General features: G+C 44.2%; 1 protein-coding gene across 1 annotated transcript; it reads right to left on the bottom strand.

Annotated features, from left to right (window-relative positions):
* Positions 1–4016: 4016 nt before the first annotated feature.
* TNIP2 (TNFAIP3 interacting protein 2) lies at positions 4017–22662 on the bottom strand. Its single transcript, XM_086964174.1, has 6 exons — positions 21594–22662; positions 15919–16224; positions 12104–12196; positions 9222–9503; positions 8025–8144; positions 4017–5327 (listed from the first exon to the last, which is right to left on the bottom strand). The coding sequence occupies exons 1-6, from the start codon at positions 21972–21974 to the stop codon at positions 5043–5045; spliced, it is 1467 nt and encodes a 488-aa protein (XP_086820300.1). The 5' UTR covers positions 21975–22662; the 3' UTR covers positions 4017–5042.
* Positions 22663–24317: the final 1655 nt, after the last annotated feature.

The raw sequence follows: 24317 nt of genomic DNA, 5'->3' as shown, positions 1-24317 counted from the left end.
GACCTATTGTACTCCAAATACTTGAAGGCGTCGCTGAGTTGCCCCATTCTGTCTCTTCTGGCCCCTGAATAGCTCCCCATTTGCCAAGAGTTAAATAAAAAAGCCAGTGGTCACAGCTGCGCACAAGAGACCCTCCTGCGGTAAGAGAAACTCATTTAAAGTAAATAGTGCTAACAGACTAAAGAAGACATACCGTGTAAAAACCGAAGTAAAAGGGCCAGTCCTCATGGGAGGTTACAAAGACAAGGCGGTACTAAGGAGGAACTAACAGGCCTAATAACGAATCAGAAGCCAGCGTTTATGAAGGACAATGACAAAAGGCACTGACAAATATGGGCGAAGAGTGGGCGGGGCTTCAAGTACATACTCAAATACAGCATGCCTCGCAGAGCAGCCCATGCGCTGCCCAGGCTCGACCTAAAAAGCAGGTGGGGAGCACCGCTAGCCAATGGAGCATCTGAAATATGAAAAATGGATGTGATTGGACTGCCACTCTTGAACTAACTAATAAAGGCCTTGAGGGGGCTATTTAAAAGTGGGCTCCCCTGGGGTGGGAACCACCCGACAAACCCACCCACCCACGACTGATGGCATATAAAAGAAGGCTAAGAAGTTGCAGCTAGATAAGCAATAATCTAGTGATCAGCCTTATGATAATAAAGTCTCCACCAGTCAAGAAAACGGACCAATGGGGAAGGAAGATAGTTTGGCAAAGCAGGTGTGAGATGCCAAATGGCAGGGCCAGCTGAACAAAAGTGGCATCACCCCAAAGCAGACACAGCACTTGCAGTGTTCCAACAATGGTTAGCGTGTTAAGCCTACCATCTGAGTCTCTAGGTTCCTTAAAGCAGAAGAACTTGGAAAGACTTCCACTTCGTTTGATCATTTGAAGAGGATTATTTATTGCCAATTATGCTATTATACTTATCATAAATAAATACTGAAATTGCTTTCCCTTGCCTACGAGCGAGCTATGTATTTTCAAAATGCAAAAAAACTGTGGTCAGTTGAAGTCCAGCACCTGTCTGCATTGACACTTTCTTAATAGAAAGTATTGGGATACTTGTCCGAGTGGCCAAAATGCCTGGGTTACATATCACTGCACTTAAAACAAGATTGTTCTCCTCTATGAAGCACTTGCCACAGCAGTGATAAGGAAGGGGGTGAAAGAACAGCTTAGCTTATTTGAGTCTTAAATCATGGAACATAGCTGGGAGAACAATTGAAATGCTCTTTGCTGCAGAAAAAAAGGTAAATAGTCTCCCTTGTGACCGTGACATCCTCTTTCCTTACTTGCTATCTTGATTGATAGGTCTTGCATAGACAACGTGTGTGCGGTCTTTACGAGACATGTTGTTTACAGTTAGGGGACCACAGCTCACCCATAGGCTTGCCATCAACGCCCTACACGACGCGGGACGTTCGTACCTCAACCACCGCCTCACATTCCATGCACCCACCAGAGACCTCCGCACCACCTAACTGTCCCTGACCACCATCCCATGTATCCGCAAGACCACGGTCGGAGGAAGATCCTTCTCTTACCTCTCAACAACCTCTTCAACTCAGGTCATTACAGTCACTGCCACAATTCAAGAAGGACCTCAAGACCTGGCTCTTCGACTGAACATCAGTGCCTTTGACGGATCAGCAGTCCCCCCCTCACCCTCCCCAGCGCCTTGATACCCTTACAGGTGAGTAGTCGCAATTTACATGACACCTGATTCATTGATTGACCATTGGTTAGATTCAGCGTGAGTCACATTTGTTTCTTTTCTATTTAGAAAGGCATGTGTGCACCATATCGTCTCTACTCCCCTGGAGCATAGACTAAGTACGTGCGCCCTTACATTGCCCTGGTTTTGCAGCAACCTTTTTTCTTTGTGTTCGAGTGCTCCATATTAGTGCTTATGTTTTCAGACACTCCATATCCCCTTTCAAGTTGCTTATTTACCCTCTCAACCTCCTTCCCCAGACGTTACTTCTCTCCCCTTACCTCCCCCACCATCTCCTTTCACCCGCACTCTTGTATTTTTCTTCTCCCCATCCACTCGCCCCAGTTTCATTTTCTCTTTCTCATATTGCCTTTCCCTTCAATTTGTTTCTACTGTGTGTTCTTGTCCCAGGCTCTCCAGCTAAAGTCTTTGATGTGGGGGCAGGTCAGCCCAGTTGCAGCGTGCAAGGCGAGGTGTGATTATGCACTGGGGTTATATTTACACTTTTTATTGATGTACTAGGAAAATGCCAGCTTGACTCATTCTGGACTCTGTGTTTTAGCAGAGCAGTTGTGTTCTTTTTTTGACAGGTATGTGTCAATTTCATCGTATTTAAAAATCCTGCTTTTCAGAGCGCTTTAACAATTTTTTTTTAATGTTTCAGCACTCCAAAAGAGTGCTTGTTGTTCAGAAGCACAACTGAAAGTAACAAAAAAAAGCAATATGACGTGGACAGCCTTGATCCCTTCACAGCACTTTTTTTGTTTACTTTTGACCATGCTATTGTACAATATGGCTAAAAACCATTGACTAAGCCAATAGGTCTCTCATAAGCGAGACCTATTGGCTTTGTCAATGCTTGTTTTCGTTGAAAATGCTTCCTGACTACAATGGGGGCACGCAGACACGTGACTTGAGTTGTGCAGGGCCAATAGTGAGGCAGTATAATCAAGAAAGAAGAAAAATACCACGAAGAGACAGCTTCTGTTTTTTGTGCTGGTTAAGTGGAGTTCACAAGCCTTTGCTACTTTTGCTCCAAAGTAGCAATTTGCAAATTCACAAAATTAGGGGACGTCTGAGCCAGAAAAAAAGGCATAGAACTCTATGAATTGTTGTTTGAAAAATGGAAAGAAAAGTTCCTTCAAGGGAGCAGTGGAAGGATACAAGTCATTTAATGAGAAGCAATGTAAAGCAGCAATGCGGGAGCAGAGGAACATACCCAAGTATGCAGAGGAAAGCCATCAAATTAGGAATAAAAAGTTGAGATAGTCAAGAAAGCCTAATAAAGAGGTGCATGGATGGCTCATTATGTCTCATACAATATCCACGTTATATTTATGCTTTTAATCTCATATCTGGGGTACTCCTGTGATAAATTGGAATTTCCCTAAGGAGTAAACCCAACTTATTTTAATGGACCTGGATCCCTGCAATTGTCCAGTTTGGTTTTCCATCAATGTGGTATCTACGTACCTTGGTGTGCATAGGTCACTGATGATGAAGCATGCCACAACAATAAGTGTGTGAGGTGACCTATCCATATCTTTTGGATGCCTGCAGTTGACCGAGGACTCTATTAGGTGTCCCTTGCGATAACCCATGCACTTGGACTGTGATATATTCATCTATGGGAGGTGGAGTCTGTGGGTTTATCCTCTCACTCTCTTCAGGTGGAAATTTATAAGAAAGCCATCCAAACATGAGTGAGGAACGGACTCAAAGCAAGCCCATAGTATTGCACTGTAGACGCTAGGTCTTCAACAACAGACAGCTATGCCTGTCTGTAACCGAGACCCAAAGTTTGAAGTGAGGTCAGGGTAACCACTACACTCAATCTTGTTCTCAATGACAAGTACAGTGAGGCTGGATGAAAATAGGAATAAATAAGTGTTAGGTAGAGGTAAATACTATATTGCATGCTCTCCTGTCAGACAGAGGAAGAATGCATATCAGCCATGGCCCGTGCAGGTAAGAGCGGTGGTGCTGGGGGGTTGAATGGGGAGGGGGTTGGCGGTGGTCGATGACGAGGGAAAATTAATTCTTTATTTAATTTTCCCTCGTCATCGTCCGCTGAAATCCCCCCCACCTCCCATCGGGTCCCCACAGCTCTTACCTGCACGTGCCACGGCTGATGCATAGGGAGCGTGGTATGCAAAGGAGCACTGTAGGTATTGTATATATCTTTTGTGGGAGCGGAAGCGCACAGAATGTTATCCTGAATATTCAAAACTAATAACAGTATTGTTGAAAAATATTAAATCCTTCCCACATTTCAAATAACAGTAAAATGAGGAGCACGAGTAAAAAGTATGTATTTTATTACAAAAATAAGATCTATTTTATCAATTTAACAGATTAAAAAAATATCTTTTCACAGCTTGTGGCCCAAAACCACTACACTCCTCGTCGGTTACAAAATAATATTAGTCACCAATAAAACATAAATACAGAGCACAGTGCAAAGAAAATCAGTGCAAAACAGGCAATGTCAATGTGCAGAATGGGTCAATGTCCACTCTTCCGCGCCACTCAGAGCACCATGTGGAATAGCTCCCAGCATGCTCGGGCAAATTGAGTAATTTTATTGTCGTTAAAAAGTAGTATTTCTAAAGTGTCAAACGATACACCTGTTACCACCCACGCGAAGGTGTAAAGTTCCACTTTCATCAACATACAAATGGTGCATAAAAAAGTTCCTAATTGGCTTCTTGTGCAGAGCTGGGTGGATTGTATGCTTCCCATAGTGACCTTTAGATCAGAAAAATGCCAATGTCAGTGTTCTTCTGGTCAGAAAAAGGCTATTGTCAGTAATCCATCCACCGCAGACCATATATACTGCCAACTTTGCTTAGTGGGCAGTTTGTTTGCCATTATAAGTCATTACACACCTTCACCTTTCTTTCCTTTTGAGAAGAAAGTGCGCTGCACCTTTAAATTATCAGTTTATACTGTTAGGTTCTCCTCCATTTTTCCTCTTTCGGAGGGTGTGTTGCTGGAAAGTGGGGGCAGGTGTTCATACTTGCATCCTCTCCACAGGGTCGTCTCTCGGGTTGATCCTCCACAAACCTTTCCATTATATGCTCTCACATCCACAACTATTCGGTTTCATGCACTTCCAATGTACAACCGCATAGCATACGCTCAACAACTCACTGGAGACAACGCTGTCCCATTTGTTACTTGGTGTGAGTTTCACAAACCATACCTGGTAGGAACGAGTCCTCACACCGCAGTAGTGAACTTCTGGCCAGTCAGCGCACAAAAGGGACTGGCTGGACATAGTAGTGATTTGATTCAGTTGCTTTCGCCAATGCTTGGTAGGTGCGATCACTGACAGCAATCCGAGATGTGACGAAGGAATTCTTCACTATGCTCGTCACCAAAGAGCCTTAGGCAGTGAGGGCATTGCAGATCGCCCTGCCTGCATCTCTCGGGCTCCGACGTCCCGCTGACCAATGCTGCTGCCACTTGCTGCGCCGGGGTGCCTTGGCTTCTCAAGCCTTGTGGGTCCTGGCTGGTTCGGAGCAGCTGTTCTGAATTGTCCCTCTCTATGCGCATGTGATTGTTGTTGCCAATCTGGAGTCGCATGATGCCAGCTCGCTCTCTCGAATCCTTTGGGGAAAAAGGAACACAGGTGTTATCTCTTTTAACTTACTAGGAAATTGGCTGTACTTAATAGACGAGGATATATTTAGCGCAAGTCCTGAGAAAAAGCAGAAGCTCCCAATTCAAGTTGTTCTACATGTAACTGTTTTTTCTTTAAAAATTTAAAATATTTCTCAAAGCCCTCTTTACATCTTAATACCACAGTTTAGTCAAATTAAACAACATTTTGATACAAATTGGGAAACTCAAACAATTAAAAAATAATAATAAAAATAAAATATTAAAAATAAGGACACTCCCTTAGTAAGGCCCACACATTAAAGCAATCCTGGTATCCTAAGTTTGTTAAGTCTTCCCTAGCCTCAGAGTCCCCTTGCTAGAATACTTAACATTAGAATAGTGGTCACAAAAGGCAAGCAGTCATCCTATAGATATTAGACAACTAGGGGTGCTTCCAAAACCTGTATCTCTGTCCAATTATCACAAATGTAGATGATCCGATACCTCTGCCACATCTGTCTGTACCTCCCTAATTGGAACCCAGCTCTCACCTTGTCCACATTTTGTAAATGACTCAATACACAACCGGGTGTCATGGTAAGAGTTATAAGCAACCTCTGGCTGGCTAAGGATACCCTTATGGATAATATGGCTCGAGAAATATAAATTTAACATAACTAGCCAAGCATAACTTCATAGGCTAGCATGAGGAAGACAGTTATCGGTGCAGTAACTCTACCTTATGGGTATTCCTACTGGTTACTGAAGACGTAGGTCAGCAATATGCTGTCCTCCGATTGATAGACAACATTGCTTTAAGATCCGAAGACGAGATGCCCCATTGTGAGGCCTTCAGATGCTTCGAGTGCCAAGAAGCTCAAACAGATTACGACCAATTTCTGTCACCAGTACCCAAAGGGATACAACACAGTGGCAGTGTGAGCCACAAAAACTATGGTTTCTGCCAGTGACAGGGTGCCATTATGATACTTTGAGAAGTCGTTGTCAAAACAAGGTCTTCAAGTGAACATGAAAACTCCTCTAAAGGGAGAAAGAATCACATCTGTCTCAGGCTCAGGATGAAGGAACTGATGAGGCTTAAAGCACAGCCAGTCTGGTGTAATATGAATTCCAAAAAAATAAAGGGAACCAGGAACCTGATATGGGACAAACTCAAATATGGGAATTGCGTTCCATGCCAGAAAATATTTGTACAAGCTATTTCCAGGTAAGTGAGACTACCCAATTCATAAGTGGTATTACAATCGACAGCTTGGGATTATTGTAGAACAAGGCTTGGCAGGATAGAAGGACTGTCATACCCTAGTAGATTGTCCACCTGCTTCTTCCAGAAACGATTCAAGGAGATAGAGATCAGGATTTCTTGAACTTTTGATTAACTTCACCCTAGTTTCCTTTAGTAACCAAAGTACCACATTGTCAGGACTCTCTGTTGTGGGCAATGTACGACTGACACATATTGCCACGTCGGAAAATCATCTTGGCCATTGGCATAAGCAAAAACAACACGGAAACATAGCTCAATCCTTTTCTCTTTCCAACACCCATCACAAGGTCCAGTATATTGTGTTAGTCTTATGCCCAGTGAGAAAATACTGGGGGTGGAAACACTAACGTTCCCTCCGCTGACTCGGGAGCACTTGTGGAAGCGCACTGTTTTCTCTAAAGAGCCTTGCTAGATAATGATAAGGGCAGCAAGGCAATCTAGCTCATAGGTGAATAATACACACCAACCTTTCGCCTAGGATTTACTCCAGATCAATGCTCTGTTCAGCGGCAGCTAAGGTCTACTCTGATCTCTCCCTAACTCGCTTGTGATGACTGGCCCGGCCACAATGCAACACCTATAAGCAGATGTAAAATCGACAGGGTGCTCCTTGCTCACACTCTGTCCTTCCTGTACTCTTCTTTTACACTAACCAATCCTCTATATTAGTAGATTATAGGATGCAATTACTTTCTTTCATTTTTCCCACTGCCTCAGAATTATAAATCTACGGCGCTGGAGTAACATTTCACTATTTGAACAGCAGCACTATTATAAAAATCATGCAAAAATGCAAGGAAACAGCTATTGGTCTATTAAGGACTTTTTAATCTGGCTGCCAATTCCATGTTTCCTGAATCAGATTTTAAATCAGAAATGTATATGGGGTGAAAACTTTTCACCAAGCATCTCGCGCAATCCAAAATAAAAATAAAAAATCCCCTCCAAGAGTTTTATCTTGACTCGTTCATGCAGTGGTCATTACCCTAATACTAGCTACCAGGTAGTTGGGCATTTATATTCTCAAATTGCAACAAAGGTACTGATTTCCTGCGTGGCACACTGATACACAAAAGAAAATGACCCAGGGGAGGGCAGAGGAATAGCGGACTCTTATGTTCTAGTTGGGGGATTCCCTGTGCAGCATTGGTGCCTGATTTAGTGCATGAAGAGATGGTCTTGCACTTCAGGTCTCAGAGTCAAAGAAAGTGAATGTGGCTGTTTGCCATGTTGGATTGTGGAAATGCTAACCAAACTGGACATCTTGAAGAACTCGCTGAAAACGAGAAGACAACCTCACAACGCCAGTTACATCAAGTATCAAGAGAACTGCTTTGCTATCATCATTTTGGATCGACCTGGTGGCTGAAAACAAAAACTTCAATCTGTTTTCCAGCATTGTCGCTCTTAGTTACCTGTGGTCTGGCCAAGGGATGCTTCAGCCGGGAAATTTCTTCCAGAAGTTCTTGTATTTTACTTTGGGCACGTTCCCTGTCTGCTCTTTCTGATGTAAAGTCGTCTTTGTAAACAAAAACCTAAAAGAAAGATGTCGTGAAAAAAGTTAGTACTCTAAAGTCAGAGGATATATTAAATGAATGAATGATGCAAAGGTCAAATGCGGAATAGGATATTTAACGAGACTTTCAACAGAACTGTGTGTCATCTTAAAAAATGTCTAGTTTTCAAGGTTTGTATTTTCATAGAGATGAAAAGCGGGGTTTCACTCTCACTGCATGACCAGGAAGTTAATATCAGTGACACTGGGTGACTTTGGAAGCCATTTGATGAACTTAAATTTGATGACGGCTAATCTCTCAATGAGATTCTCAAGAGGTTTGGAAATCAGTAATTCCATTTTCAGATAGGTGGTCTGGATACACAAACAGTATCTCAGTAAAAAAGTATTTTTATCCAAAAGAGGCCAAATCTGAATCTTAATAACCAGTAAATCAAATAAATGCCATGAATTCTGAGGTCAAGTGAAAATATAAACAGTGAAGCTTAACACGAATAGCTTATCTGGGTGATGTTCAAAGCAAACAATTAAATACGTTTGAAAAAAATGACTGCATTGAATACAGGTTTTCAAGACAGATAAAGTACTCCCAGATGGGATGGCTCGACAGATAGGTACAAATTTTGACTTTTCGTGACCTAAAATACAAATAACAGGACTTGCACCACAACGTGTACAATACTTTTTTTTATAGGTAAGTGGGTTGGAGCATTTGAAGGATATTGTTTTACCATACGTATTAACCATTTTTTTAAAATATAAAATTGAGGCAAATGGGTGAAATTCGTAAGACTACATCGGAGAGGAACACATTTTTTAAAGAACAGTTTACCAAATTACATTATACAGTTTTGCAAAATATTGCAACCTTGTTAAATAGGTATGTCAGGGGATACAACACAGAATGTATATATTTGAAATCCATCAGAAGTAAAGCGGATTTTCTTTGAATAAAGGAGATTATTTGGGAAGAGGCAGCAGAAAGGATTTTGTTTTATTTCGCAGCTACTGCTGGTTATACGCAATGGAAAGGCTTATAGTACATTTGTTAATAGAAACACACAATTTAAAAAGCAAAAAAGACCAAGCTGCTAACCTGCTGCTCCAGGATTTGCATCCGCTCGCCGTCTTCTACTCTAGCTTTCATCACCTCTTCAATGTCGCGTTTCATCCGTAGCTGCTCCTTCATTTTCTCTTCCAGTAGCCGGTTCAAGCGGAGGATTTCTTTCTGCAACAGTTCTGCGTTGGCCGGTGTGGGCACTGCCCCTTTAAGGGGGTCCTCCTGTGGCTTCAACCCCTTCAGCTGCAGGAGAAGGCCCTTCACGTACACCTCCCTGCTTCCGTCATATTTCTGCCACTTAGCATTCAGATCCTCCACCTGATGTAAGAAAGAAAGGAATGAACTATGAGCAGCCAATCCCAAGAGTTCATAAGTTAAGACCGTCTGCCCATTGGCCTTGGCCAAGGGTCACACTCTGGTGTCTAGGTACCACTCTTATATATGTGTTGGTTTTATAGTTTGCTGTCTTTAAGATGGGGCATAAGCTTGTGTAGATGAGTTTGTGCTTTTGTGTGTTCGCTCTTCTGTTCAAGTTCTAGACTTTGACCAACCTTTTTTACTCTGGTTCTGGCTGAAGGCTACACATCTCTTGCTTACTTGCTATATGTTCCTGGCATATTATTTAGGGTGCTTGGGGCAAAATTAAGTGCACTAAAAGCAGAAAGCCATCAAGGGCACAAAAATGCCATTCCAACCGCCGGCTTCTGTGTTGTTGATGGAGTTAACAGGTGGTGATGGAAAATAAAGTACTGCAGAACAAAACCAGAAGAGTACCAATCCAGAATACCAAGCATGTACAGAGAACATGAATGAGGCTGGGTCCAAATGAGACCAAGAACAGGGCAACTGCCAACAAACAACAAGAAGATAATGAGAACTGAAACAGGACGAGAAGAGCCATTCCGGAACCTGAGCCAAATAATCACCAGAACAAAAAAAGATCCAGAATCAAGTCAGATTGAAACTAGAACCAGAACCAGAACATAACAAGAGCAGATTTAACCATAATATGACCAGATTTAATACAATCTCACTACAGTTAGAACACCACAAGTAACAGAACATTACCAGAACTGGAGTAGAACACTAACATAACTTTAGAAGAAACAACTTGAACAGAACCAAAACTAAAGTAGAACTTGTATAAAACCAGAACCAAACTGTAAGAGAACAAGAATAACCAAAAACTGATACAGAACCACAGTATAACCCCTACAAAAACAGACTTGAACCAGAATAGCACAGTAACAAATCCAAAAAACGTTTTGGTCTTCTATGTGTTTTTCAGGACTGTCGCAAAAGCTTTCTTCTTTGTCTAGACTTTTTGCTTTTCGTTGTTCTAACCACCATTCCTGATGGTTACAAAATAAGCACAGGTCCGCACGCAGCAAAGTCCTTTTCAGGCAGTGTTTTGCCTTGGTAGTGTATAATAAATACTATTTGTTTATGAACCTGCTGCCTGATGGTTACAAGCACATTTACGCAAGTGTGCGTCGGCCCGCTCCACATACAAGTAGAATACTAGAAGACAGTTTATAACTCCGAAAGGTCAATTGCTGATCCGAAGCTAAAAAATGTGTTCTAAAACATATTTCTCTAGTTCCGTTAGGAGGCTATACAATGCCTATATCTAGCAAGCTAACAGTTATAGTGCAATATAATGCAATGGTCTCACAGTACTCGGGCTCCTTTACCTCCCATAACCCTAAAATCAGCATATGGCGATGGTGACCCTAACTGTGCTGGGTCGTGCATATGCAGACACTTGACCTTACGTTGTGGGGGATGCAGCATGCCCCACAGTGAAAAAACCACTGATTTGCTTCTCTTAGCAACCTGGGTAAAACTGTGTACGCCTTCCCTTACATAGAAGGAAGTAACAAGGAGAAAAGTTGCAAAGAAGATATGACAGCAGCTATATTAAGTAAAACAGTGACTTGCATGTAGCACTGTATGTATTTATTGATATGTATATATTCGGAACTTAGCTGGTTAGCAATGGAGCGCTGTACATCAATAGGAACCTTACTCATTTGCATTTCACACATACACTACATTTCACATTTATTTGGTGAAGTGATTTGCTCAAAATCACACAATTTCGTGTTGAAACCAGGAATACATTTAAAGGTCCTATGGTCAGCAGCTTAGTCACTAGATCACACCCCATCCCTTCTCCTGAACGTTGGGGTCAGAGCTGCACAGGTTACTGGTTCTGCTGTCACAACTGGGTGTTTTAATTGGGTGGTGTTGGTCACTGCTCTTAAAAAAAAATAGTGATTTCAAAATGGCTGATTACAAAGAAGCCATCTATGTGGAAACTATCTGAAAAAATGTGGGAACGTTGCTGTTCTCTAACAATAGGGTAAATGCCCTCTAAAGTGAAGGTTCAATAGGGTCTTCAAGTTAAGCATGTGTCCGTCTTCTACCCAGTTTGAAGAGCAACGTAGGTGCTCCAAAGCAGAACTGCATTATTCAGAGGAGAACTGTACAATACTGAGGGGATCCATACATAACAGGAAACAAGGCCACATATCTCTTGACTATGTGATTTTGCAGAACTAGGTTATAAGTGATAAGACAGAATTTCAGGTCGTTTGTACAGTTCCACACACGCACAAACACTCAAAGTACAAGCAATTCAAATGAAGACAAAGCAGGGCTGTCCCAAAAGTGTGGTCAATTGGGTAACCACCCACTGATCCTCTCCTTGAAAATATCTTTAAGGTGAAAGGAGAGGGGACGCAAGTAAAAATGCAAAACATAGGGTTATCTACATCAACAAAGTGTTGTAATGTAAAAGAAAGAGCGATATGTATTACTGTTGTGACAATTTATTTGTACCAGCTATAAGACTATGACAACATATAAGTCCCTAAGGCATTATAAGAACTCAACTGAAGCAGCAAGGTACTCACGTAAATAATTTTCTGTTTTAATGTCCTGTTTTCTTCTTGCAGTTTACTGATGCTGGCCTGCAGACGCGTAACTTCACTGTCTGAAAACTGTAGCTGTAAAAAGATTTATATAATGTATAAATATGTATTGTATTTCAATGCACCCATCATCAAAGAGATTACGCCGGTTGTCGAAACACAAATATTAGATTAGGCAATATTTATCACAGCACAGGATCCACCCCTTCCTGGCAGGCTGCAGAGGGTAAGACAAAGGGGATAAGGTTGCAGTGGTGTCTTGTTGTACCTGATCCAGGTGGCACACGCCTTGAAATGCCAGGACGTGCCTTACTGAACAAAGCCTACACTGCTACCTTCCCTACATGCGATGCAGCCTTGCGGTGCCATCACATACATCACTGAACCAAGCCCGCACTACTGACTATTCCACGTGTGATGGAGCCTTGCACTGACATGGCATGTGATGTACCTCATTTGTGTTAGTGACAAAAACTTGTGCTGCTGAAGCCTATTCCGTTCTTTTCATGAGCTGCTTGTCTTCCCTTTGCTCAGTTATTGAAAGGAGCATGCATAGCATAGGATGCCGTGTATACAGCCCGATGAGCTGTGCATAAAGTGTGCAGAAGAAAAGACCTCCAAGGCGGATACAAATCCTGAAATAAAAGTTCACTTTTAATGAAGTTTTCGATTGAGAACTAATCAAATACTGCATCGAGGCCACCTGACTGGGAGAATAGCTGTGTTTGCATGTCTAGCAATGCATGCATATATTGCAAAATATCACAGCAGGCTGGCTTTAGGCATGGTTTTTATTTTATAATGTTAGGGATCAAGTCACTGCTGCCCAACTGACTGCAACAACACTAGCCCCTGACAATTCTCCCATCACTCAGGCAGGTTGATCCGTGGAGCCATACCTTCCTAAAAAAGCGTGGAATCAACCCCAACCAAGTGCATCATACATGGAGAAAACGCACAGGCTAGTTGAATCCCCTCAACCTCAATGAGTGCACGTGGGAGGGCTGACCGAGTGCTATCTGAGCACCTCCTATCCACTGGGCTTCAGGTGTGGATTCTCTTCCCTCATCAGGAACTAGTAATTTGTAAATATGGATCCATATCAGGTGTTGGAATATGAGGCAAGAGTGGCAAATCCATCATTACACAGAAAACACACTACTTTCCCAGAATTTCAATGCCATTGACTGCACGCCTCAACGTGGACCTCACAAACCACACAATAACACCCTGGCCAATCTCCTATGCAAAACTTTGAATATACAACTAGCCGCTCAACGTCATCCAATCATTGAAACCTACCTCTTGCAATGAAGACATTTTGCTTTTCCCTCTCATCAGCTCCCTCTCCTCTACAGCCCTTGACTGCTACCAGAACATCATTAGTACCTCCCGTCACACTAGCATCTTACTTTATCTCTGAAAACTGGACAAATTGTCAGACTTCTTAAGAACACCTACATATATTCTGCAGCCTGGCACATTATACTGCACCTACTTTCCCTCGTCAAAGGACTTGAAATTGCTGTGGCACTGCAACTCCAAGACTAACTACAGGTAGGTGTCCAAGGTTGAGCCACAAGGGTCAGATCCAAGCCAGATGGGATACATTTGCATACAATTATTCTAAATGAATTTATAAACAGTAAGCGGTTAACGTGAACATTTGGATTGGTTGAGCCATCCTAGGCTAACATTGGACTTCTTGGTGTAAGCCAACAAAACCTCAAAGAGACAGTCGGACTTCCGTCCCTCTGCTGTATTGAAACAACAACACTGCAGGTCACTGAGCACTCACTGAAAGTCGTTGACTTCTTGATAACTTATGATTGCAGCAATCATCTGCTCCTTTGCAATCATTAAGAATATCTCTGAAATGGTCTTCAACTAATTACCTTTTGGCCAACACAAAATTGCACTTGGATGGACTCTCCAACCACCCCATCCCTTCCTGTCGAGAACACTCCGGGAACTTACTGGAACACATTCTTGCTCCTACATTATGCCACGTTTACATTAAGGCTGTGAATGCTGAACATTCTAATGAAGACCTTCCTCTTCATCAAGATGCTAGTGACACACAACTAAAGGCTAAGTTGTCATCAGAAACTGACATCCTCCGCCTACCTCAAAACTATGGGTCTATTGTTTACCTCACACTAAAATCAGATAAAAGCGAAACAACTCACAAAGCATTTGTCTCTTGGTGCAGATATTCATAGTTACAGCAATGCCTGGAATCATTCTCCAAGGTAGAAGACAAATTCACACAAACATTTACTTGTAGGACAATCATGGGAAATGAACACAAACCAACATCGGTTTCTCCATGCTCGCCTCCGAGCCAAAGAGAGTGTGGAATTATTCTCTCAGAAAGAAGAGAAACAAATTCTGTACTCATTATTCACATTTAACACACTGTTTGGGGAACCAGCTAGACATTTCCCTGCCATTAAAGATCAGAAACCAAGCGCTTCTCAGCCGGATGCTTGTTCTAACCAGCATTTGGCGTTGCGATACGGAACAATGGTTTTATAAAAATCTCCAGAAGATTTTCCAGTCTTCTCCTGGAAAGTCCCCAAAAATACCTCTGCACGTCGGATGAGTGGTGTCGGTGCTATCATCAAAAAATAATGTAAATGCTGTTATGTCTGACTAACATCTGAAGCATCACAGAGATCGAAGCAAAAGTCCCTAAATACGCCTGCTTGAGGACACATTTTTGTGCCAAAGATACTTTTAACAAAAGAATGCCCAAAGCTTGCACAGGTCTGGTGTATATATGTGTGTATATATATATATATATAAATAATACAGCGAAACTACACTCTAAAGAAAAAGATCTCTTTCTGTATACACACACTCATCTGCCCTCATGCTCCTATTTTCAATGGGATTAAGGGTTCCAATGCTTATGTACTACACCACTATACTACAAGGATGAAAAGACCTTAATACATCAGTTAAGGTGCCTTTTAAAGAAATCACATTGCAAAAACACCTAACTCACTTGGAGGATTGGGTCAGGTTGTGTGTGGTATTGGTGATTGTTCAGAGTTAGTTGATTTTTGTAATTAACTATGATGAGGTTTGGCATTAAAATCAGCTCAACTGATATATAATATATTTCAACTACTTAGTGGATCCCTGGGTTTTGAGGAACCCGGCTCATGTGCCGCACCGCCTCTCTGCGGTTCACATGCGCCGCTCCTCCTCCCTGCGGTTCACACACCTCATTTAAAGGCAAAGGCACTACTTGATATCGCAGTTATTTTATAGTTTCTGGCAACTTGCTTCAACTTTTAAGAGACTGATTTACAAAGCATTGCCCCACACAAAGTTTTTTTCTTAATCTGCTAATCTAGTGAGATACAGAGAAGGGTTTTAAAGGGTGTGTGGACATAAAAGTAGTGTTGGAAGATATCAGAATTTTAAGGTAACTGGCAAAGAAGGAGGGTCTGGTAGTATTTATCCATGATGAATATATGTATGAATCTGTATTGCCTTAAACATACCAAAAAATAGTCTCAGAACATTGTAGAGCATGCAATGACTCCAGCAGCACTGAAAGCTGCCATGATTTGTGTTAATACTCCAGTTGGACACCATGAATAATCAGCCAGGCGCCTTCAAATCAACACTGTTCACTGAGAGATGAACCAAGTAAATGTTGTATGTACACATACATCTTTGCTGATTGCTGCTTTAAGTAGTACGTATGTACCACAGCAGGTTTCTCTCTGTACACATTGTTTCTGCCTGGATTATTTACAGCTCTACGAATTAGCTTAGCGTACCTTGGCAGACTGCTCTTTGTGAGCGGGATCATTCAATGGATCTCGGTCGATCCCTTTCTTCTCCTCCAGGCAGGTCACCAGTTGCTGGCACATTTCGGCAGTGGCAGCCAGTTTGCGTCGCAACTGGTACGTCTCATCAGCGAGCGAGCGGCACAGCACTTCGCTAGTTGCTTGCACCTTCTCCTTGTCGGCCACAACCCGCTGCAGCCGCAGGATCTCCACCTCCTTCTCACGCTGAGGCCAGCTGGCCACCTGCTGCAGGTGCCGGTCCTTCTCGTCCAGTTGCTGTCGAAGCTTCTGAACTTCCTGCAAAGGAAGCCAAATTTTAAGCATATATGCGCAGGCCAGAGAAATACAGATGCAAACAAAAGTGGGCGAAGCAATGGACTCAGTGAATGAAAAGAAGCATGAAGAGGTCTTCAAAAATATTGTGGAAGTCCCCCAAGTTCCCACTGCTGTCCTTCTATCACAGTAATACTGAAGGCATGCTTCATCTCACATCATCCACCAAGGTCAGGCCAGAAGTTTAGGTTCTCTTTTTTCGTAAAAAGATATGCTTGTTCCGCTCTCATTCCGCTTTCATATAAACAGCAGACATTCAGAACCACGCGTTGTAAACACTTGGGCTCATACACCGCCAGAAAACTCAATCAGGCCCAAGAAATGTTGGCCAAATACTGTCATCCCATATCTGTAATGTCTAGTAGAGAGTACTGAGCGAGGGAGAGTTTGCCTATTGGCGGATCTCTTATTTGCATTATGGAAGGACCCCTTATTGACTAGGCCCATAGGGAAGAAAAATACCTGTGTTTGTTAGTCACACCCGGCTTAGGAGACAGGGCCTTGCAGTTTGGGACGGATTACTATACATTGGGTTGGTTCCTTTTTGTAAAGACACAAAAAGTGTCACTGGCTGCAGTTCTAATGTTCCATTTTGCTGGTCTGAACTGTTCTTTTGGCGCCACCGCCATCATTTGGCCGCTGACGGTTGCGTCACGTTAACATTCAGGGATCTAACCACAATGCTATGGGTCAGCATGGTGTGTACTGAACTTTTTAAAGGGGCCATCTGGTTAATGATATCAACATACACCACAAAACCCCAGTGGACATAATCAACGCGACCTCTAGCCTTGAGTGCCTATTATTCGTGAATGTTAGAGATGCATGACTGCAAGAAGAGACTATTTTTTTTCTCTACACTGGATGGCCCCTTTAAATAAGATGATGGTTTCCCTCTATTTTTATTGGCTGCAGGAGACACAAGGTCTACCTCCCAAGTGCAGCAGGCTGACTTAAGAGAGGAGTGTCCATCAAAGACCCAAAGGAGCCCCCTCTAAAGATACTGCCAGACGCACCTTTAGCAAGCATGGCACAAGGAACTGGAAGTTGTTGGTGGGGGGAGGTGCAGGGAATTATATGATGACATAGGGTAGCTAATGAGCCGATGATCTAGTCATGTCTTACTTTTACATAAAAGATCTACCACTGGCCTCTCCCCTGAGTGATCAGTTTTCATTTTCTAGCCTCTGGATAGTTAAAAAGGTATCTGGAAAACTATTTGGTGCAGCAAGTGGGTGGGAGCCTGTTGTCAGCTGGGTTGTGGAGGTAGTCGGATACCAGGTTGTGCTACCAGTAAACTTTTCTCCTTCACTTGACGTTTCCTGGTGGTTTTTGGAAGGTTCCTTCTCAACAAAGCCCATTATGACACCCTTCTCCTGGTGCTGCACACAGCCCCCGACAGTCTCACATTATTACTACCTTTTGCTGCAGTCTCACCGTTCCTCACTTTGCACACTTGTCCCATAGTATCACATTTCCTCACGCTTCATACACTCCCCAAAGTCTTGTTTTTTTGACACACTGTACACAGTCCACAAAATCCCACATTTCCTCACGCTGCTTAGTCCGCATAGCCTCACATTTTCTCACGCTGCACAGCCCCATAACCTCACATTTCCTAATGCTGCACAGACTTCAGTCCTCATTCTGCACACATTCCTCGGTCTCACATTTCCTTATGCTGCACACACTCCACTTATCCACAGGAGTTTGACATTTCCTCGTTCTTTCCGTAGTCACCACAATCTCACAGTGCCTCGCGCTCTTGTAGTCCCATTAGTTTGGATTGCTGCCCTGTTGCACGGCGCCCCTAGCCTCCGGCATTTGCCAGTGCTTGTTACAGACGCCACGGGATTACTTCCTCCCGCAGTCGCCAGTTGGACAGTTTATTGTGCAGATTAAAATTTCAGATTTCCTCGCGTTCTTTGTAGAATACATTCCCCATGACGCTAATGACGTGGCCCGTTTCTCAGTTAAAGTTTAATAATATTGCTTTGACGACAATGTACGTCACGCCTCCCAGTCCAAACATGCTGTGCCCAAGGAGATTGTGTAATGCTAGTGCGTAGGATGACGCACAGAGAGGAAACCAGGTCGGATGCAAAGCCCGATTGAATGACAGTGATTACACAGGACTGTGCGCAGCTGGGCGGCTGCCACCTCGAGCACGCTGCGCTGAAGCACACGGGACAGGATGCGCCGGGATTCCCCACATTCTTTCCAAAATGGAAGAACGTGGGAGAGTGCGGTCCGCAAAGGGGCCTTCATTGGGGTTAACACGAATCCTGATTTCTTTAAGCAATTTCAGGTCCGGGGAGAGAACAAAGCATACCTAGCGCCTAGAAGTATAACGAGTGTAAATTAACAGTTGCATCTGGCAGCGCTGGCACTTTGAAACTAATTTCCTAAACGTCCTGAAAGGTTGGTGTGGGAGGGTTTAAGTAAGAGGGCGCTAAGATCGATCATATTGGTTATGACACCAGAAGTTCAAGATAAAAAATCCAACGACAACACTCGACCAAACTTGTGATACTGACCACGTGAGGTAGATACTTTTGTGTTGTGTTAACAAGGTCTACCAGTTACTGTCCAAAGGTCCCTGTTCAAATGCAATATTACTTCAATCCAGGAACCTCCTTTTATCGGCCGAATTAATGTATGGAATTCGACTCTGTCTGATCACAACTGGTCTGGAATACTGGATCCAATTTCACAAGCCAGTTAAAATTAAAGGAGGCATAGGATGGACACCAGCCAAGCCCCGTCCCCAAGTCCCCTGTTGATCTTCTGTGGCAAGGGAGGAGACTTCAGCCACCCACTCCTCCGGATCTATCCTTTCCTTTCCCTTTCCACCCCCTACAGTTCCCACCCCTGCCACAAACAGATTCCTCTGCACACCTTTACCAAACTGTTAAAAGCAGGTGGCAAATGTGTGCGGTAAACACTAGGAATAGGGAATACTCTGAGGAATTCCGCACAGTAATTCTGTGACCACAGTTATTCCCCATTCGGAGAGGCTGAACTGGTAATAGATCAAATTCCTTGCGGCTATGCTTACCGGTAACAAAAATTCTGTAGGTGGAATTGCTGCATGCAATTCCATCTAACTGGTAATCAGGGCCTTAGCACAGGAAGGCATTTCCCCATCTCGCAAAGGCATTTCCCCATCTCGCAAACAGCTACATGACCCAGATAACTGGCATGTACTGCAATAAATCAACTCTCACTGCCCTGATGTTCGTCAAAATGTATTAAACCACGCAAACCACAAACATATCTCACAATATGACACAAAATGTAATTAGTCAGTGCTAAGCCATATGCAGTTCCTACCAAAGATCAATCAATGCTTACCAGTTTTCATTTTATTTATCACCGACTTCACGCTCATAGATGCACATGAACACCTACAAGTTATGACATATGACTTTTAGACACTGGCAGATATCAGTTCTGCTGATATCAGTTCAGCTGTTAAACCAGTAGGGCAGCAGTGACCTCTCGCATTAGTTACAATGACTTAGCTATTAACTTGCAATGTGACATTTGCACCAGAGTAATAAATAACTGAATGCATGCCTATAAGTAAACTTTTTCACGTAACATATGCTGCCCTTTGAGTGGAGACATGGCACAGACTATTCAAGTGAAAGTGAGGCTGGGCCCAGCTCCTCCCTCCTAGCCTGCCAGTAATGGCCCACTGGGTCACACTTAAGACCCCATTGTGTATGGCCGTCTAAGAGGAATACACAAAGCCCAACTGTCAACTACCCATGTGACCCAGAAACAGGCTACAGACACCAAATGGCTAATGATAGAAAATGACATCTGTCTAAAGTTGCATTTTCAGACTTGTAATTTAAAATCCAACGCCACCATAATTTAAGATTTTAAATTAGGATTCCAAAAACACCAAGTTAGATCTTCCCATTTGGAAATTACTCTTATAACATATAATAAGGTAATCTCAAATGTTATCTCATTGAAGAATTAGGCCTTGCAGTAATGAAAAATTAATTTAAGACTTTGTCACTACCAAGACATGTAAAATTAAAATACACGTCCTGCTTTTTAAATACGTTGCACTCTGCCCTCTGAGCTGTCCACGGTCTTTGCTACGGTTGACATATGTATTAAAAAAAAGATTTTGGCTTTGCAAAAAGGTTTATTTTGACATGTTGAAATGCCAGTTGAAACTGGCCCGAGACATGTTTAAAGGGCTCTTTAAGCAGGTGGCACAAGCAGTGCTATAGACCCACAAGTAGCATTTAATTTAGAGGCCCTGGGTACATGTAGTGCACTGTACCAGGGACTTATACGTACATTTAATATGACAATTAAGTATGAACCAATATTATTAGAGGAGAGAACACATGCTCTTCAGCACTGGTTAGCAGTGGTAAAGTGCAGAGTCCTAAGGCCAACAAAAACGAATTCAGCAAAAAGTAGGAGGAGGAAGGCAAAACGTTTGGGGGTGACCATGAAGAAAGGACCATTTCCAACTATATAGGCATTTTAATCACTGGATAGCTTGATGACTGAGTGCCCTTGTATAGAAACACTTTGGAATTGAAATCTCATCTCCTCAGAAAGAACCTCATCCCCATACAGCTCTTCACATCCATTGTATTACTTTAATCACTCCATGAGCACAAGAAGCAGGAGAGTGGTCTATTGCTTTGTTGCTGTGCATCTGGGTTCCCACTCTTGAATTCAGAGCTTTGACGTTTCCTAAATCCATGCAAAAGGAACACATCCACTGCAGGTGTTTTGTTCAGCATTCTGAGACTGGTAGTCCTGATTTCATATTGGGATTAGGGGTGTGCAAAAACTGTATACATTTATTTTTGCGTAACTATGCAAAATTTCAGAAAAATGATGCAATACACAAATATGCCCATTTTGTGCTAAATTTTAGTGTGAAATGCATCCTTGAAACCGCTCTGCATATTAAAATAATACAGTGCAAAAAAATAATACTGTGAGCAAGAGCCGCGCGCGTCCTGTCTGGTCACGGTGCTCCTGGGATAGGATTTTTACCTCAGTGACCCCCAATTACACCAAGTGACCTGATAGATAATTTTGCATTTTTTTTTAACCATGTCACGCTATGTTTTTTATGAGAAATAGTGCAAATTACTCAGGTGTCACTGAAATCGTGGTCATTCTGGTCTAAATGGAATAAACAAGACTAGAAGTCCCAGAATTCAAAACAAACCTGCACTAGATGCGCTTCTCACGCACGAACCTTCAAATCTTGGAGCCCTGCAAACACGAACACACGCATCTATACTGATGTAATCACACATGCAAGATTGCCAGCGCATGTTTACCTGGTGGAGGGCTTCCATCTTGTGCGCAGAGGCCCCCTCGGCCTCCCGGAGGTGCTCCTTGGCTGCGTTCAGCTGCTCCAGCAGCCCCTCCACCAGAGAGGGGGACGTGCCCCCCGCGTGCTGCTCCTGTCCCAGCTCGGGGGCCTCGTGCCCGGCCCTCCGCAGGCCCTCGATCACCTTGTCCTTGACGGACAGCTGCACCCTCAGGCTGCCCAGCTGCTGCCGGGCCTCGTGGTAGAAGGTGCAGAGGGTGTTGTAGCTCTGCATCTTCACCTTCAGGGCCCGGTTCTCCCGGTGCAGGCGCTCCACCGTCTCCTCCAGCTGCTTGAACCTGGCCAGCAGAGGGTCGGAGCTGCCGTCGCTCGGGCACGGGGAGGTCATGGTGGGTGGGCAGCACGGGACGCGCGGGTTGCACAGGTTTGCACCCACTGGCGCTACAGCAGGTTATTAATAGGTTATTAAGGCCCGCTCCTTGCACAGGTCTGCAGCACCTGCACCCACTGGCGCTACAGCAGGTTATTAATGCCCGCTCAAAATAGCAGCTCCTCCGACAGATTCCCTCCTTTGTATCTTGAATAACACAGATTGCTTCTTCAAGTGGGCGGTATTCTGCTGAGTGGGGATGAATCTGGTGCCTTCGTCCCCCCTGTGCACCGGGTTGTGTTCAGAATGGCAGCAGCTCCTTCTGGTGTCGCCCTGGGTTGTACCAAGGAGTTCTTCCGGTGTGCAACTGGATCCGTTTATGTTTTTAACTCTTCGTTTTCAGGATGAGTTCCTCCGGGCAGAGTTTGTTCCTGTGCGAGGCTTTATTTCTGCGATTTCCTCCTTTGCTCCGCGTGGGAGGTGTCGCTTCTTCGGTGGTGGTGCCTGGTTCACAGACCTCCATTCACTGTTTGCATGCCTGGACTTCTGCCCTAGCCACCAACGCGCCCCTCGGTGCTGTTATGACGGCCTCTTGACACTGTACTTGAGGATCTGACCCCTGCCAGCCACTGGAGGGTGTATTTCAGCGCATTCGTTAATGGGAGGGGAATTTCCTCTCGGGGCTTCCCCGCTGCTGTTTGCATTCGGAGTTTTTTTGTACTTTTTTTTTCTGCTCGACTTTGCAGGAAATGGTCTAGGCGCTGCAGCGCCACCTAGTGACTGGCTGGCCAACTCAACCACCGGTGGTAAAGTCTGCTCGGCAAACCTCACTCTACACAGGATTTCCCAGTGGTCATTCAATTTCCTGCCATCTAAGCGCTGGTAGCCCCCACAGTCTGACGGGCATATCGAGGGCATGTGTATTCCTGCGGCAAGCCTCGAAAAAATACCTCGCGCTCTGCTCCTGCCATGATAGATCTGGACAGATAGCCGCGCGTCAGTGCTGTGTGTGTTTCTTCTTTCTGACCCAGAGTTGTCGAGATGCCGCATGTTCATGCATTATTTACTGGTTTTCATAACCACAGCACTTTGCATCCCGAGACTCATAGTTACCCTTGAACATTGTACGCCAGTCCAAAAATAGTGTACAGTGTGGTTTGCTTAATTTACCAATCAACTGTTCAAAACCAAAGGAACCTGCTAAGTTATCAGATCGGTATGTGTGGCTTAAGTCCGGCTATGAGTGACATTCCGCTGTTAAAAGTGTGACGCTTCGAGTACGTGTCTGCACATGAACAATATAGAACACAAGGCTAGCCCACACAGCGAGCCTGGGCGATACCGTTTATTAGGTTCACTGTGGTATTAAACCTGGAACAATACTCTCAGATTGGGCTATTTCCCTAACATATGGGTGACATTTTTCCCATTTGTGCGGGGAAATAACCCCAGGGCCGGACTGGGAACCAGAACCGGCCCTGGCAAAGTGCTCGGCCGGCCCCCCTCCCCCCTCCGGGAGGAGAGGGGAGGGGGGAGAGGTGCGACCGCGCTCTGTGACAGGGCCTGTTTTCGGCCGTTTTTGTTACAGGGCCGTTTTTGCAGCATAACGGCCCTGTAACAAAAAACGGCCTCAGGGGCCCAAAACCGGCCCCCAACCATGCGGCCCACCGGGGAATTGCCCGGTGCCCTCAACGGCCAGTCCGGGCCGGAATAACCCCCCTGGCGGGTTGCACAAATTTGGGCTTTATTTGCCTGTGTGTGCGCAAAATTTGTGGCTGCGATGCTGCCGCAGGTGAAAACGTGCCGTCAATCATGGTGGTCAGGCCCAGGGCCGGACTGGACTGGGAACGAAAACTGGCCGTGGCAAAGTGCTCGGCCGCCCCTTGGGGGGGCGACCGAGCTCTTTGCCGGGCCGTTTTCGGCCGTTTTTGTTACAGGGCCAATTTTGTAGCTATGCTGCAAAAACGGTCCTGTAACAAAAACGGCCCCCAAGAGGTCCAAAACCGACCCCCACCCTTGCGGCCCGCTGGGGGATTGCCCGGTGCCTGCAACAGCCAGTACGGCCCTGGTCAGGGCAGTTATTCACTTTTTTTTGTTATGATTGGCCCAGTCGTGTTTGGAGGGGGCGGCAAAGAACGCCCACTCAGCTTGGGATCTAGAGGAAGACAGAGCGAACTGCTGCTGCCTGGAGAGCAGTCAAGTGATGCGACGGGCAGGCGTGGGATATGTCCGTGTAGAATGACCCAGACATCCAGGGAGAGCTGTTATATTGAGGGGAAATGTGAGGAGCGCATCCCTAATAATAAAAAATATTAAAGGGATTTATAAAGCGCATGGTTACGCCATCCCAGCGTGTCCCCG

The sequence above is a fragment of the Lissotriton vulgaris genome, chromosome 3_2, assembly GCF_964263255.1.
Source record: "Lissotriton vulgaris chromosome 3_2, aLisVul1.2, whole genome shotgun sequence".
Classification (NCBI taxonomy): Eukaryota; Metazoa; Chordata; class Amphibia; order Caudata; family Salamandridae; genus Lissotriton; species Lissotriton vulgaris.
The sequence above is the reverse complement of the archived record's forward strand: the minus strand, read 5'-3'. Positions and strand labels throughout refer to the sequence as shown.

Coding starts and splice junctions, on each gene's coding strand:
- TNIP2 (XM_086964174.1), bottom strand. CDS start 21,974: ATGACCTCCCCGTGCCCGAGCGACGGCAGCTCCGACCCTCTGCTGGCC. Junction 12,197..15,918: donor ACAAAGAGCAGTCTGCCAAG/GTACGCTAAGCT, acceptor ATCTTTTTACAG/CTACAGTTTTCAGACAGTGA. Junction 9,504..12,103: donor TAAAACAGAAAATTATTTAC/GTGAGTACCTTG, acceptor TTCTTACATCAG/GTGGAGGATCTGAATGCTAA.